Source organism: Pinus tabuliformis, chromosome Q (genome assembly GCF_031772625.1).
Source record: "Pinus tabuliformis cultivar Carrire ecotype Pingquan chromosome Q, CPIR1, whole genome shotgun sequence".
Taxonomy (NCBI): domain Eukaryota; kingdom Viridiplantae; phylum Streptophyta; class Pinopsida; order Pinales; family Pinaceae; genus Pinus; species Pinus tabuliformis.
Window position 1 is genome coordinate 732,910,173 of NC_142296.1, and position 15,198 is coordinate 732,925,370.

Here is a 15,198-nt window from a genome sequence, read left to right on the forward strand (position 1 = left end):
GACCACAACTCTTGACTATGTCCTCTAAACCACTCGTAAACCTAAATTCCTGAGGAGTAAGTGCATAAACTTCTAGGGAATTTGTGGAGCTACCAAGATTTTTGTTGCCAGAAGAGATTGTTTCGAGGGTTTGGCTGGAAGGATCTGACATTCCTGTTGAGCTTTGACTGCTTCCCATAAAGATGCCCTTTTTGAGTTAACCTTACCATCATCCAAGAAACCAGATCCACCTTCCACCGTTAGCTAGGAGCCTAGGAAAAAACCATTTTGACAGTTGGATCTAGCTGGAAGCCTGACCTTGTCTAGGTTTTGCTGAGTAGGCTCAAGTCCGCAAAACGTCAAGATGTCTTCCGGCTTAGGTTCCAGGTTGACAAATTCTTTTGGGCTGATCGTTTCCCCTCTTGTGTAAAAAATATTTACCCCACCGACTTCTCCCAATCGTCTGAGACCTTCCCCGAGCTGTTGAGCCTTTTTCGCATGGTGAGGGTAACAAACGAGTAACTGTTCTTTGTTGCAACCTAAAACCACTTGCTCTTGCATATGATGCATTGTTGAGAATACCCCAAAACCACATGTCTTCCCTCCTCTGACCAAGTGTTGACAAGACTTTGACGTGGGCTGCCAATCGTACTACTAGCGGGGCCATGTTGCAACAAACCCTAGGTGCATGCTGATAGAAACTCTAAGCTCCATCCCATTGACTTTGTGTTTCTGTTGTAGCCTTTATAATATTTATTCTATAAAAATAAGAGTTCTTATATTTAGTGATTAAATTTTTGAAGATGATCTTCCCAAATTTTCTATTACTTCGGTGTACCTTTGTACCTTTAGGGACAATTGCTAGTGTTTTAGCCTTTGATGTATATGTAGTAATGAATATAAGACATGTTCTTCATGTCGACTTAAAAAGAGAAATTTTGAATTTTGAAATTTAAATTATTTGCCTCCAAAATGTAAAGTTGGCCTCTCCAAGAAGTTAGGTTGGCTTGCCCCTATAGACACACCACTTGGGTTCATTCAATCTCTCTCTATATATGCCCATTCTATCTCATCTCTTGGCAATAAAGTTCAGATCACAGAGTCATGCTCTTGAAGATTATGGGACTATTCCACTATTTCAAATGTGCCACAATTATTTCTTATCCTTTCAAAGATGGAGGATAGACAAAAGTTAGATGGAATGTGTTCTATGAGAATGCTTGAGTCTCCAATCATGATTAGTTCTCTATTTCGTAGATTGGTGGCTAGATTGAGTCCTTGTAGAAAAGCTTAAGCTTCTACCATGTTGTTAGTCATGGCTTTGAAACTCCATTCGTAGGTATAAACTAATGTACCTATAGGGCTATAAATAGTCCCTTCCCACTTGCCACCCTGAAAGTGCACTTGTCATTGGCACACATGTTCTTGGTGATTTAAATTTTAATCTATTAGTTGTAATAATTGGAAGGACTATTATATTTGAGTATTAATTTTTGTGCATACATGTTGAAGTTGATTTAATTGTTCAATGGTTAAATTAACCTAATTTATCCAATTTGATGTTAATAGCTTGTGCACTCTATTTTTACATGCTTCCTTTGCACATTTGGAATGGTTATTTGGACTCAGTCGAAGCTAGGGCTATAAATAGTCCCTTCCCACTTGCCACCCTGAAAGTGCACTTGTCATTGGCACACATGTTCTTGGTGATTTAAATTTTAATCTATTAGTTGTAATAATTGGAAGGACTATTATATTTGAGTATTAATTTTTGTGCATACATGTTGAAGTTGATTTAATTGTTCAATGGTTAAATTAACCTAATTTATCCAATTTGATGTTAATAGCTTGTGCACTCTATTTTTACATGCTTCCTTTGCACATTTGGAATGGTTATTTGGACTCAGTCGAAGCTTTCTATTGGTGCATCCCCTTTATTGGGCACAATTTTCAAGGTTTGCAATATGTTATTTGATTCTTAGAGAGATTGGCACACTTCTCACATGGTATATGGGGGAGTATTATATTGATGAGTTCTAACCACCTTGGCACATTCTCCTAGGGCACACATCACATGGAGAATATTTTATGATTTGTTGGGTGGTTGAGGTCGTTTCATGGCATAGTTTTCTTGGGAACACCTCTCCTTGATGCTCTCTCATCTTTATTGCAAGGATATTTCAGCTACACATATTTTTTCACCTTCATTGGAGAGCACCCATTATTTTATTTGGGGTGGTTATGGAGGTTGTTATTGGGAAGTGTGGCACATGAGAAGTGTCACATGTGTGACTTGGCATGCTTTGTACTTGGTCTCTTTTCTATTTTTGGAGATTATTCCTGGAGGGCGCACATGTGAGTTTTTTCTTGCTACATTTGGATTTTCTTGGAGGGAATACTTGTGGAGAGATGTTCTACTTTCTATTATGGGAGGTGACCACATTTTTCCTGTGGAGCACTCCATCTACTTGGCATCTTGCACAACCATCCATGGAGTTGGTTACCTTGGAATTCACACGTGGAGTGGTTGCAGATGTGCACATTCTTGGAGGGCACATTCCATGTGGACACTTGGCATTTGACTTTGTTTTTGCCTATTTTTGGTGGTGTTCTCCCTACATGAGTGTTATTTGGTTTATACTACTACTGTTTTTGGATGAGGGTGAATTGCCTTGAAGACGCTAGTGTCCACATGTTGTAACATGGTCAACCATGAACTGAGAAGAGACCTAGCTTCTTCTTTATTAATATATATGTTTGACTTGTCATGGAAATTAGCAAATAATAGTATTTTATTGTATGATAGAAGAGACTCACTCTACAAAGAGGAGCTCTTTCTCCTTTCAAGTGGTTGAGAATTTGGGGATTGATGAGCTCTTTCTCCTTTCAAGTGGTTGTGAATTTGGGGATTGAGGAGCTCTCCCCCCTGGCTACATTGTACATCATTTGGCAAGCTTAATGGAAGATTGAAGGTATTTCATTTATTTTATGTCAGGTTTCAGTTTTGTAATTCTTTCATATTTGTTAGAAAAAACCTTTTTTATGAAGGCCTAAATGTAGCACCCACCATTTGGATAAAGTAATGTGAGGATTAGATCCCCCATGCGTTCATTGTTGTTATATTATTATTATTACAATATTAAACTTGTATCTAACAAACTAAGCTGTTGCTTGAACCAATATATCATCATCCACATGGCTTTGTTTTAGAGTAGCACTCCTAGCTCTCCAAGGATAATTTTCTGCAAGTGAAGGCTGATTTGTGCCATGCATAGCAGCTGTTATTTGCCATATACACTCATGCATTACCCCTCCTAGATCCATGCCTTTTTGATTCCATTCTTCCCAAGATTTGGTAGGCACTAGTCTTGGGGTTTTCCATCACCTTTTGTTCTCACACCACTCATTAATCCATCCTACTACTACCACCATTTTCTTAAGGCTTAGTCTTCGAAAATCTCCTTGTGCCTCCACTCCAGAGCCTTAGTGATCCTTCCCCCCCCCCCCTGGGTTGGAGAAGAGCCAATGAAAAGTGTGAGGAAGTGCTACTGTCATGACGGTAGCCTTTCTCAGTGCACAAAACTAGCCCCTTGATACTTGGGACTTAACATCATTTAAAGATGCTAGATTTTGTTGCAACACACCCTACCTACTTGAAGGCTATAGATAAACCCTTGAACACATTTGTAAATGTTATCTTGTGATAATTCTTTAGCGTAAGGGCATTATTCTATACCAAAGTGTTTTTAGCCTATGGGCACCCATCCCTTTTGTTGTTCTTTTCATGCTTAGTGTTATAGTTGTGAGTAGGGTTTCTCATTTGTGGTGCTCTTGTGTGGGGCTGGTTCTCTGTCTTAACACACATATTGCAGAGCTGCTTGTGCATATTGCAGTGCTGATTTCACACATATCTTCTGAGCTGTTACAGACATTTACTAGGGTTGTTTTTTGTCTCACTTATGCACAATAGTCTTCTCGTCCAGCACTCTCATGGATAGCTCCAATACAATGTTGAGTGCTGCCTTTTCTCCTTTATAAGACGGGTTTTTGGTTCATTTCAATCCCCACATTCTTTTAAATTCTCAACGTGGATCTTAAGCAGATGCAAATCATACCCTTTCTTCTTGCTGTGGGGTTTTTTCTTGATCTTGCTGGTTTATTTTCCCGTTTTATCTGTATTTGTATGTGGAAAAAGACTTCGGAGAAGTTTTGGTGGCTACTTTGTTTGTTTTTAGCTGGTTGGAACTGGAAGGAATCTTTTTGGGCTATGTTTGACCCATTTTCAGTGCAGATTATAGAGAAGGTGTCCACTTATTGGGTGTTCCAGCACTCTAGGATTTTCCAATGTGGCTATTCATGCCAGGTTTTGTGCACTGGCGCCTAATTTCAGCCTTTTATTTGCTGCTGATACGAAGTTTTGTCTCGTAAAATTGCTAATGGGCAGTTAAACTTGCCTTTTTTTTGGGTTAGCTTATTTTTCTAGGCTTGCCAAATGTTTGTCTAGTGTTTATCCTCTCTTTACAAATCGAACATGCCTTCTGTAACATTCTTGCAGCAATCATTTTTCATCCGAGTTGCTTTTTTCAGCCAAGGATTTTGCAGCCATACCTGCAGTAAACAAAGCAGCACATTTCATGGAAGGCTGGTACTATTTTCTTCTTTGGTTTATAAAAGGAATTCTTTGAAGACTTAACATTGTCTTATCTTTTGTTCAACATAATGACCTGAAAATGTTTTTTTGACGTATTCACAAGGGCTACTTATATTTTGGCACATCTGATGCAAAAGAACTCTATATGCAATATTTGTAATAAAGAGAGTAGATTTTGCAATAATCAAATGCAATATACCTTTAGGTGCAACTAGGTGAAGATTAATAGAAATATAAAATATTGTTCATAACTTCATAGTGGAGACTTAGATAAAATGAAGTAATGAATTATATATATATATATATATATATATAGAGAGAGAGAGAGAGAGAGAGAGAGAGAGGCCATATCAATAAATAGTATAAATAGAGAAATACTCAAGGTTACTTGGGAGTGGGAGTGACATTTTCAGAAGCTCCTGGTTTGGGAGCGATTCCGGGACTATTTTATATATATATATATATATATATATATATATATATATATATATATATATATATATATATATTATGCATGCATGTCAACAAAAGCATGTGGAATGATGAATTAGATATAAAAAACATAAAAAAACAAAGATTGAACCATATAACAACAATCATCTAGAAGTTATAATCTTCATCAACCACGTCCACAAATTAGTAACATAGTAACATACAACATATTGAGTCTCATGATTCATCAATCTTAAAAGTTTCAAGCTTTCATTAATTCAATATATAAGATTTTCAAGCTTTCAAAATTCAATATATAAGATTTATCATCATTGATCACCAAAGTTGTACTTGTAAGCTAAGTGTAACCATTAACATGAAATGAAATGAAACAACTCTCAACTTTCACGAAGTATCATATTGTTTGAACAAGTCTGTTTGCTGATCAAATAATTGTTATATGTTCTTTCTGCAAATATTGTTGTTTCTCTTGCATGAGAAAATTATATTGGTGATTTATGCTGCCTGGTGCATGAGGATGTTGTTTGCTGTGAATCAGTTCTGAGAAGAATGTAAATATATGCTCGTTGCAATCTATGGTCTGAAATAAATATTATTACTATACTCTATTATCTTTATGCTGATGGGCATGTCGTTGCTTGTTTGAGTGTCAAATATATATGATGAATCTGGTATGCGTGATTTAACGTTTGATAAAATTTGAAATGCCATCAAATGGAGCCCCTGTGGGTGACACGTTTGTTAAGTTCACTGCTGATAATATTTCATGCAAACTTTCTGCTATTGTATGCTTAGTCACCAGGTTCGAATTCGAGTTCGAGTTCGAGGACCTTGAAATTCGAATAAAGTTCGGCAACTCAAATTTTGTCGATAAAATTCGACATAAAATTCGACATATAGAAATTCGAAAAAAAAAATGTATATTAAAGATAGAGGGCAGATTTATACAATTATAAAGACTATCTTATTGTTAGAAATACAGATTCTAAACCCTAATTGGTTTGCAATACACATTTTCATGAACTTATTTGTATATATTGTTTTATATTTTTATTTGTATATATTTTTAATTTTTTTTATTTAACTCCAAAAAAACAATCTAATTGTATGAAATTTCTTTATATAAATGTTTAGATATAGATATCCATCATAAACTCAATTACAATTTAAATACCCTCTCTAATAATCATATCAATCACCTCTGCATCAAATTAAATAACCATACATTATTATTCATATGCCGCATCTCAAACCATGTTAATTGAGTAATGACATTCCTGCGTTTTAATGTTGCACATAAATTATTTTATATATTCCTAAATTTATAGTAGTATACTCAATCTTTTTAGGTTATGACATTATATTTTATTAATAATATTAAAGTTTTGTATATTTATATACTGATTCTAAACCCTAATTGGTTTGCAATACATATTTTCATGAACTTATTTGTATATATTGTTTTATATTTTTATTTGTATATATTTTTAATTTTTTTTATACTTTGTAAAAAAAATTGAAAATTAAATATTAAATAATATTTTTTCTTTTTTAAATAGAATTAATTTTGGCTATATTGTTTTGCAAAATGAAAGTTAAAATTTTAAAAAATGTGTTTTTCTATCCATTAAATAAAATTTAGTTTTTCAACGAAATTCATACCACATACTTTCCAGCCGAAAGAAAATCTATCTACTTATGACATTGATGATCAGTTTTCATACACGCTGCTCAACCACTTCTTTGAAAATTAATTCATCATTCTCAGGTCATTGGTTAATAGAATTTCGTCCGAATCACAAATTCTTAGCAGGTGCAAGTCGTGCTTAACGACGAAAATTTTTAATTGAAATTGCCGGAAAGGTCAATCTTGATTTTCAGATCATTCGTTGGCTACTCAAATCATCATTCTAAGGTCATTCGTTGAATATAATTTCGTCCGAATCATAAATTCTTGGCACGTGCTTAAAGAGAAAACTTTTGATTCTCAGATCATTCGTTTATGAAATTTCGTGCGAAGACCATCTTCTCAGTAGCTGGAAGAAATGCTTGAGGAAGAGATACTCTGGTTTTGCATTCAACATTTGAACTGGAGTTGTTATTGTTCCTTTCACTCTTTTCCAAAATGGGAGGAGGAATCCTAAGTTGAACCGAGAAATTTAGTGTACACTCTAGCACACTCAATTCAGACGGTGGCTTTTGGGCTTGCCGGTCCATACACAAGAAATTCGTCGCTTCTGTCACTCTCAATTTCCTTCTTGTAGTTATCGGATCTTAATCCAAGTCAGTGAAACGATTCAAGGGCGCTATGGCCCGTTTGCCGGTCTGGCAACCTACCGAATTGCTCCCGGATCTTAGAATCCGTATACTCTGTCTCTGTCGTGCGGCGGCAATGAAAACAACAATAAAACCTAATCTAAAGCCTAAGTTACCAACACGCATGCCCGAAAAACGAATTTGAACGCATTAAAACGAATTTAATCGATTTTAATGTCGAATTTATTCGACAAAAATTCGAATACGCATTCAAATTCGAATACGCCATTAAATACGCCGAATTGAAACGAATAAATTCGACTGTCCATTAAATACGCCGAATTTCGAATTTTTTCGATTAAATTCGCCGAATGCGGTGACTAAGATTGTATGGTTCTTCCTCCATTTAAATAGTTATATGTTGCCTTCTGGTTCATGCTGGGTATATATTTATATAAATATAAATCTGGATGCTGTTGATCAGAATGTCACTGTCATTTTGGAGTACATGCCACCATTCAGTGTCTACTGTGCCCTTGGAACTAGAATTGTTCTTGTCTGACATTAATTGCTGGTAGACAGCTGCTTTGTGAAATATATAATGCTACTGATATAGTGCTTGTCAAATAAATTTGCTGCCAGTGGATGGTCACGTAATGATATAATTCTGACTTGACATGTGAAAGTTCTGGCTGTTCAAAATCACAGTTTGAATACTGGTTGGGTATCTACCACAAGCCTCCTTATCTATACAGTACTTCTTTTTATCACAACTCACACCTCTAGTCTTAAGATGACCTATATTTCAGTATTTCTTCTTTTCTGAGTATTGAGGTTATCCTCGAGCAAAATAAAGATATCATGCCAACTCTGTCTAGTAGCTCTCCTAACTGGGGCTCTGACAATTCTTAACCTGAGATGGTTTTGCTGTATTTCTGGAGAAAATAACAAATCCTTGATTTGACATAAATTGGATAAAAGCACTTGTTATTATATTGATAAATTATATGATATGAATAAATTTTTGTGTATATTTTCTGTATAATTTGTAGAATTCAAATATCTATTCTTAAGTTTATAAACTGTTAGAGTGTTCATTAACATCTCAAAAACCATCATTTTCAATAAATTGTTTGGAATCTGAAAAAAGAGGCTTCATATCAATGTCATTGCCTTGATTCAACAATCTAAAGTCCAGTTGCATTTTCTTGAAAAAGGAATATGGTCAAGCATGCATCATAGCCCAACCCCAATCTGATGTTTAGGATTTAGGAATGAAAAACAAAACTGGGAAATGGTCTGCATATCGTCTTCCTGCAACTTATGTTGAGGGCACTTATATTTATTCTTTATCGAGGGGAAATTATGTAAAATTATCTGATTGTCATGACCACAACATTAAAGGCATTTGTGGACTGTGTTTCATGAGTTAGTTCAGTGTCAGATAAGTCTGCTATTTCTGCATCAGCTGTTAAGATGTCACAGATTAGCAATATGCTGTGGGAAAGCTACTACCATTTCCTCTGAACAATGATTAAAATACTATTTATCTTAGAAATCAGATGAAAATCTGGTTGATCAGACTTAAAAGCACTTCTTACAGTGGAGGAGAGCTTCAAGGAGTAGAAGAAATGGATCCAATTCTTCCCAATCTTTCAATCAGTTAAAAATAAACTGGAGCACGCTTGTAAAGTTGTAATCTACAAGTAGCTTCACACAGCAAAGGATAGCATTAAGCAGCAAGCAGAAAAGAAAAAATCAATTAAAATTGCCAATTTTATGAATGAATATTGCATCTGAGTCTGAGGATAAGTTTGAGGATGAGCCTATGCAAAATGTGGGAGTGTGGTGAATTTAGGTGATGCAGTATGACTTTGTAAGATTAACCAAGGTTTACCATGTTGAGCTGAATTTTGGAGTCATGTAATAGGCTGGTGAGTCTAATTGACTCAGTTTGGAAGTAAACAGCAAATTCTGTTACGCTGCCTTCAGTACTTGTCATGAAAATGGTCTATTAGATTCAGATTTTTTTACATAGCTGGAATATGATATAGCATGGGTAATATAATAAGTAGCTCAGTCTCTTGCATTGAAAAGTCTTAATCCCAATTGGTTCCAGGGACCCACTTCATAGTTGGTTTTTTTATTTCACTTTGGATTGAATCTATATTCTATGGTTTTGCTATTATGCTTTCACATCAATGGTATGGAAAGAAACATATATAAGTTGACATTTATCTAGCAGCTTTTGAGTGCTACAAATATCTGATGATCATGTATCTAAAAAGCAAAATGCAACTGGATGCTGTACCAAGGCAATTGCATCAGTACCCAGGGTTTATACCAGCTTGAGACAGGGCTCTGCAATAAAACATCTGCTGTTAGCCTGGTAGGGTAGCGTGAGTGGTTGAATGCTTTCAGGTTCACACAGAAGGTCTTCGTGTTGATTACCTGGGCTTTCTGCCCTTGTAGCATCCCTCACTGAATCACTCTGATGGGTCAAGTGACGTAATCAGTGCCAACAGGTTTGCACTGGCTACCATCCACAAATGCAGGAAGTGCCTGGAAGTTTCCCTGAGAGGTTTTCCTTGGAAAAAAATAAAATAGAACATCTGTTTGTGAGTTCACTAGAGTTTATTTCAACAGAGTGATACAAATTTCTGATGATCATGTATATGAAGGCTCAAATGCAACTTGCTGAAGCGCCAAAGAAATTACATCAGTACGCAAGATTTTGCTAACATGAGACAGAGCACTACAACAAAACATCTTCTGTTTGTGAGTTCACTAGAGTTTAATTCAACGCTAAACTATGATTTAGTTCTTAATTTTTCTTGTCTGACTATACAACACTCGGTAGAGACTAAGTGGATGTTACACTGCAATCCAGTTGGTGCTTATGTGATTTCACTATAAGTTAATTGTTTGCTGCAGTATATAAGTAGGTGTTTGAGAATTAATTTTGTAGTACATTTCAATGCAGTGAGGGAATTTACCATGTATAGCTCTTGAAGTGTACCTTGAAGCATCTGTTAGTTCTATTGAGAATCTGTTTGGGTATGCTAGCTTGTGCGCATATTTTGGCCTATTAGATTTTTCCCATGCACTTGCCATGAGAATCATTACAATCTATCAAGTGAAGTTCAGCAACCTGCAAATGTTTTAAATTGGAAAAAAAATTTGCAGCATGAGTAGGCATGCAACCAATATTGTAATAGTACACAATGAGCATACTTCAACATCTGTTGGTAATTTAAAGTTTAAACACTACAAACTGTGCCTTCCCATTACAGAGGTAGAATTATGTTGCTTGTAAAAGACAATTCCTCTGCTTATTTGGAATTAGTTAAAACATGTTCTGAGATTTGCCCATTAGTGATCTCGGCAATTAGCTTTCTCAAATTGTTAACAAGATCATTTCATGACATTCAAAATTATTGCCAAAACAAAGCATATACATGACAGGTTGAGATCTTAAGATAATTGAGATATAGGGTCTTAGGCATGAATATCTACTCATGAAACTTCAGCTTACGAAAGGAACATGGGTTGTTTATGACGCAACTATAATTAAGGTAGTCACCATTGTTTGGCGAGATAATTTGAAAAGTAGAGGTTCATTTTACATGGATTGTTGTTCTTTTATCCTATAGCAACATACAGTCGGTCCTATAATCATAATCTTTTCCTCAGTAGTGACTTGAAACTTGTAGCATCATTACACATGCATATGTTCCGTTGCATTCTTTTGAGTATTTTGAAGTTTTGACCAGATGGAAGTGCATTTGCACATATTTGAATTATTATGTGCTTTGTCATATATTCTAAAATCCTTTCTCTTTTTCCTATTTCCTTTAACTCCATACTGCAGATTTTTAAGTTTTAACTTTTCGCTCTACATATTTGCCTTTGTGTGACCGCTCAGATAAATTGAACAGCTCAGACATATTTCCTGTTATGCATGAGGATATCTGCTCCTGTCTGTTCATTTAAGTCTCTCCTTGCCTTGGTTATTGATTCATGTCCTTGCAAATTCAATCTCTCTTGGCCTTGAGCAAGATTAACTTCAGCAGAGAATTTGCAGAATAAATCCCGGAAGTGCCTTTGCATTTCTCTTTCTAAAAAGTGCATCCTATGCCCTATGAAGCCTGGAAGTAGTTTCTTGTTGGTTTCGGATGGATTTGGCTTCTAGAAGCCCCTGAGTCGCAAAAGCGTCCACTGGGATATTTTGAGAAGGCTCCAAAGCCACATTGAAGTTTGAAATTGAAAACTGAAACTTTAGCAGAAGCTTCAACTTTCCCGCAATATCTAAAAGAAACTACCCTTTTTTATCTGTTATATGTAAAAGAAACTGACAGATTTAACTTACCCTCACTTCTAAAAAGGAAAATAGAAACAGTGGAAACTGTCAACAGTGGAGTTTCCTTTGTTGAGTGATGTTTCTGGTTGCTTCCTATAGATGTATTAAGTTTTTTACCCTAGTGGTCCACGGCCATTTCCATTTCCTTCTGATGTTTCCAGATTCTTATTTTTTGGAAACACATCGCTCTGTTCCTGATAGTATGCCAATAGGTGAGCTGCAGCCAGTTTGTTGTTTAATATTTGATGACTTCCCACTTGAGGGCAGGCACTGAAGAAGAGGAACTTGCTTAAGATCTTGTCTGGTTCACGTATGTTGCACACAATCAGGACTATCGGACTGTTTCATCTATCTGAGATCATACTTTCACCATTCCTCAATCTTAATTTAATTGACCTATTTTTCATTGGATGTCCTTGCAAAAACATTTTTCACAGGAATTATTGAACCTTAGGAGAGCTTCTACAATGCAATGATTTTGAAACGGGGTTTAATCTGTTGGGCACAACCATGACAGTTGGTTTCAGTTTTTTCCAAAGTCATTTTTTGACCATTCCTTGAACTTGTCTTTAGTCCAGCCTATTTTTCATTGGATGTCCTTGCAAAAACATTGTCCACAGGAATTATTGAACCTTGTGAGAGCTTCTACATTGCAATGATTTTGAAATGGGGTTTAATCTGTTGGGCACAACCATGACAGTTGGTTTCAGTTTTTTCCAAAGCCATTTTTTCTCCATTCCTTGAGCTTGTCTTAGTCCAGCATGTTATTCATTGGAAGTCCTTGCAAAGATATTAATCATAAGAATTATTGAACCTTGTGAGAGCACTCCCACATTGCCAAATGATTTTGAAATAGTTTCTAATCTAGGGAAATGTTCTGAAAACCCCTTCTTATGTTGAACAAGGTCACTACTGAGGATGGCAGTGGGTGTAGTCTGATATAGTGAATTTCCATGGATTGTTTGGTACGAGAGCTTCATTCTGCCATCCTAAATCACTGAAAAATGGCTTAGCTTGGGGAATCAGCTGTGATTATTCTAACTCCTTGTGTTATGGTTTTGGTCTTATCCTATTTTGAGCTTATCTCTAAGCTATAATCATCCACATTAATTATCTTTTTCAAGTTTGAGTCGATTACAGATTTTAGCTGTAGAATGCCTGTGTATTTGCAGATGTTTCACATTTGGATTCTGATTATTTGGATATTTTTCCCTATTCTTTAATTACAGGTAAGAGAAATGCCAAATGTGCTGATTCTTCCACGCAGTGCTGATTACAGTGAAGAGGTATGGATGGAAATACGTGAGAAGGCTGTGTCAATATTGCACTCTTTCTTCCTTGATGGTGTGATTCCTAGCAATGCAGTTTCTGATGAAGAGAAATCAGAGAAACAGGATAAAGATAAACTTATAGGTGCTCGTGATGGAGAACAACTGGGTGATGAAAGTCAAACGAGTCCAGAATTTCGGCAGAAACAGGCTTATTATCAATCACAGGAGCAGCGCTTGCAATCTCAGGATTCTGGTATTTCACAGAACTCTGGAGGTCAACGTGAAGTGAGACATGGTAGATCAGGAAAGAAAGGCAAAAAGAGGCCTGGACGACGCAAATCACAGCAAAAGTCAGATTCTACTGTTTTACTAGAACGGGAAAATAATTGTGTAGCTTTGCAACGAGATGACAATGGTGCTAGTGTAAGTGGAAGAGACCAAGTTGTTAGTTCAAGTTCACGGTTTGCTTCACCTGAGGATTCAAGGCATAAACGTGGAGGTGATGTTGGGTCAACAGTTGACACAGCATCTGAGAAACAGGCAGTAACTAGTAAAGGACCTTATGGTCAAACTGGTGACCTGCTAAAAGATGGGCTTGTTATATCTTTGCGTGCAAGAGACCGCCCTGGATACCATGTATCCAGACAGCGAGGTCCTGGTGGTGGTTGGTTTCTAGACACCATGTCTAATGTGACAAAAAGAGATCCAGCTGCACAATTTCTTGTTGTTTTCCGAAGCAAGGTGGGTAGATTACATTACTATCAAGTTACTGTTTTCAGCAATATCCCACATGATTTTATCATTTCTCATTTTTCTGTATGATACTTGATTCTGAGGTTCAATTTCTGCAGGATCGGATTGGTTTGCGTTCCCTTGCAGCTGGAGGCAAGTTGTTGCAGGTAGAGTTATTTTCTAAATAGAGTTGTTTTTTTCTCATTTGGTCAATTTGTATGTAGGAAACTATCCCCTTTGTTTGCATGAATTGTTGTTAGAGCCGTTATTTATACCTTGAGATTTTCAATGGAATACTAGTTTGCTGTGTGGCATTGTTCCAAAATCACGTCACCTGCTTTACAAATTGCACATGGTTGATCTGTCCTGATGAGATTTAACTGACTACTTCAAGTTGCTAGATTTGAGTCTCTTCATTGTGAATATGTGCTACTTACCGAGTTTAATTTGGAATGACTTCTCTGGTCCAGGTAAATAGAAGAATGGAGCTTGCATTTGCAAGTCACAATTTTGATGCATGGGAGAACTGGATTTTGGAAGGCTCAACATTGGAGGAATGCAGGCTAATAAATAGTAGAATTCCCATGGTGAGTTGATCTGCTTGTTTATGAAGAAGAAATGACCTGCATGGTTTTGGCTGTTTCTCTTATTACAATCCGATTCCCAGACCAAGGTTTTCCTGACCAGTGAATCGACTTATTATTGGAGTTTTTTTTATTCTCTTGCTTACTGAATTTGTGAACATCTGTTCATGACATAGGACTTACAAGATTGCGCTTTTACTCTAGAAAGACTACCTGGTTTAATCATGTTTTTTATTTGGAGTGTCAAATCATGTAAATTTTCTTTCATGTCACATGCATCAAATTTCAAATTAGTTTGTAACTGTCCTTGGGTGTAGAAATGTTTCCGCGGATCTCTGAATTATAATTTTTGAAAGTTTTTATCCTCTGTCATGTAATTAAGCAAAGGTTTATGAGGCAGGTGGCATTGGATGTGTCTATCGAGATCCTGGCTGCTGTAAGCGAAGAAGATGGTATTGCTCGATGGCTCAGCTGATGAATCACCCTTGTTTGAATGCATGATTTTCTGTATTGTTATTGGCTCTATTTAATGACGCCTGTGGATTATTGTAGATTATACGGTTTGTGATAACCAGACAGAGGCCTTTCTGGTCTGTTAAAAAGCCATTGTATAATAATTTTCATTTGGTAGGCTGCGCTTTCTTGTGTGAGGCGATGATATAGTTTCAGAGTTCATTTCTTTTTTTAAATTTTAGCCATCGTTTACTCATCCATTGTATCAAATGAGTTCTTGCATAACATCTAAAATTTGCAGTGTGAACTAATTTAACATGCATGGTTATAGAAAGCTATATTTGAATGATTTCTCAGTCAATTTCGTTTCACCGTGTCATCTGTTTCCGTCAATCAAGTGTAAGATCTGGTATTGCGGTTGACTAAAATATGACTATTTTCCTTCATTGGCTCAATAGC

The 15,198-nt window shown here is 36.2% G+C and overlaps 1 protein-coding gene across 1 annotated transcript in view; it reads left to right on the forward strand.

The window, feature by feature from the left end:
- AN (NAD(P)-binding Rossmann-fold superfamily protein) overlaps positions 1 to 14,995 on the forward strand; it is a 46,122-nt gene extending 31,127 nt beyond the window's left edge. Inside the window, exons 4-7 of the mRNA XM_089385157.1 lie at positions 12,929 to 13,711; positions 13,822 to 13,869; positions 14,173 to 14,289; positions 14,687 to 14,995. Of these exons, the coding sequence (XP_089241283.1) occupies positions 12,929 to 13,711; positions 13,822 to 13,869; positions 14,173 to 14,289; positions 14,687 to 14,761 (1,023 nt within the window). The 3' untranslated portion in view covers positions 14,762 to 14,995. The remainder of the gene's footprint in view (positions 1 to 12,928; positions 13,712 to 13,821; positions 13,870 to 14,172; positions 14,290 to 14,686) is intronic.
- Positions 14,996 to 15,198: the final 203 nt, after the last annotated feature.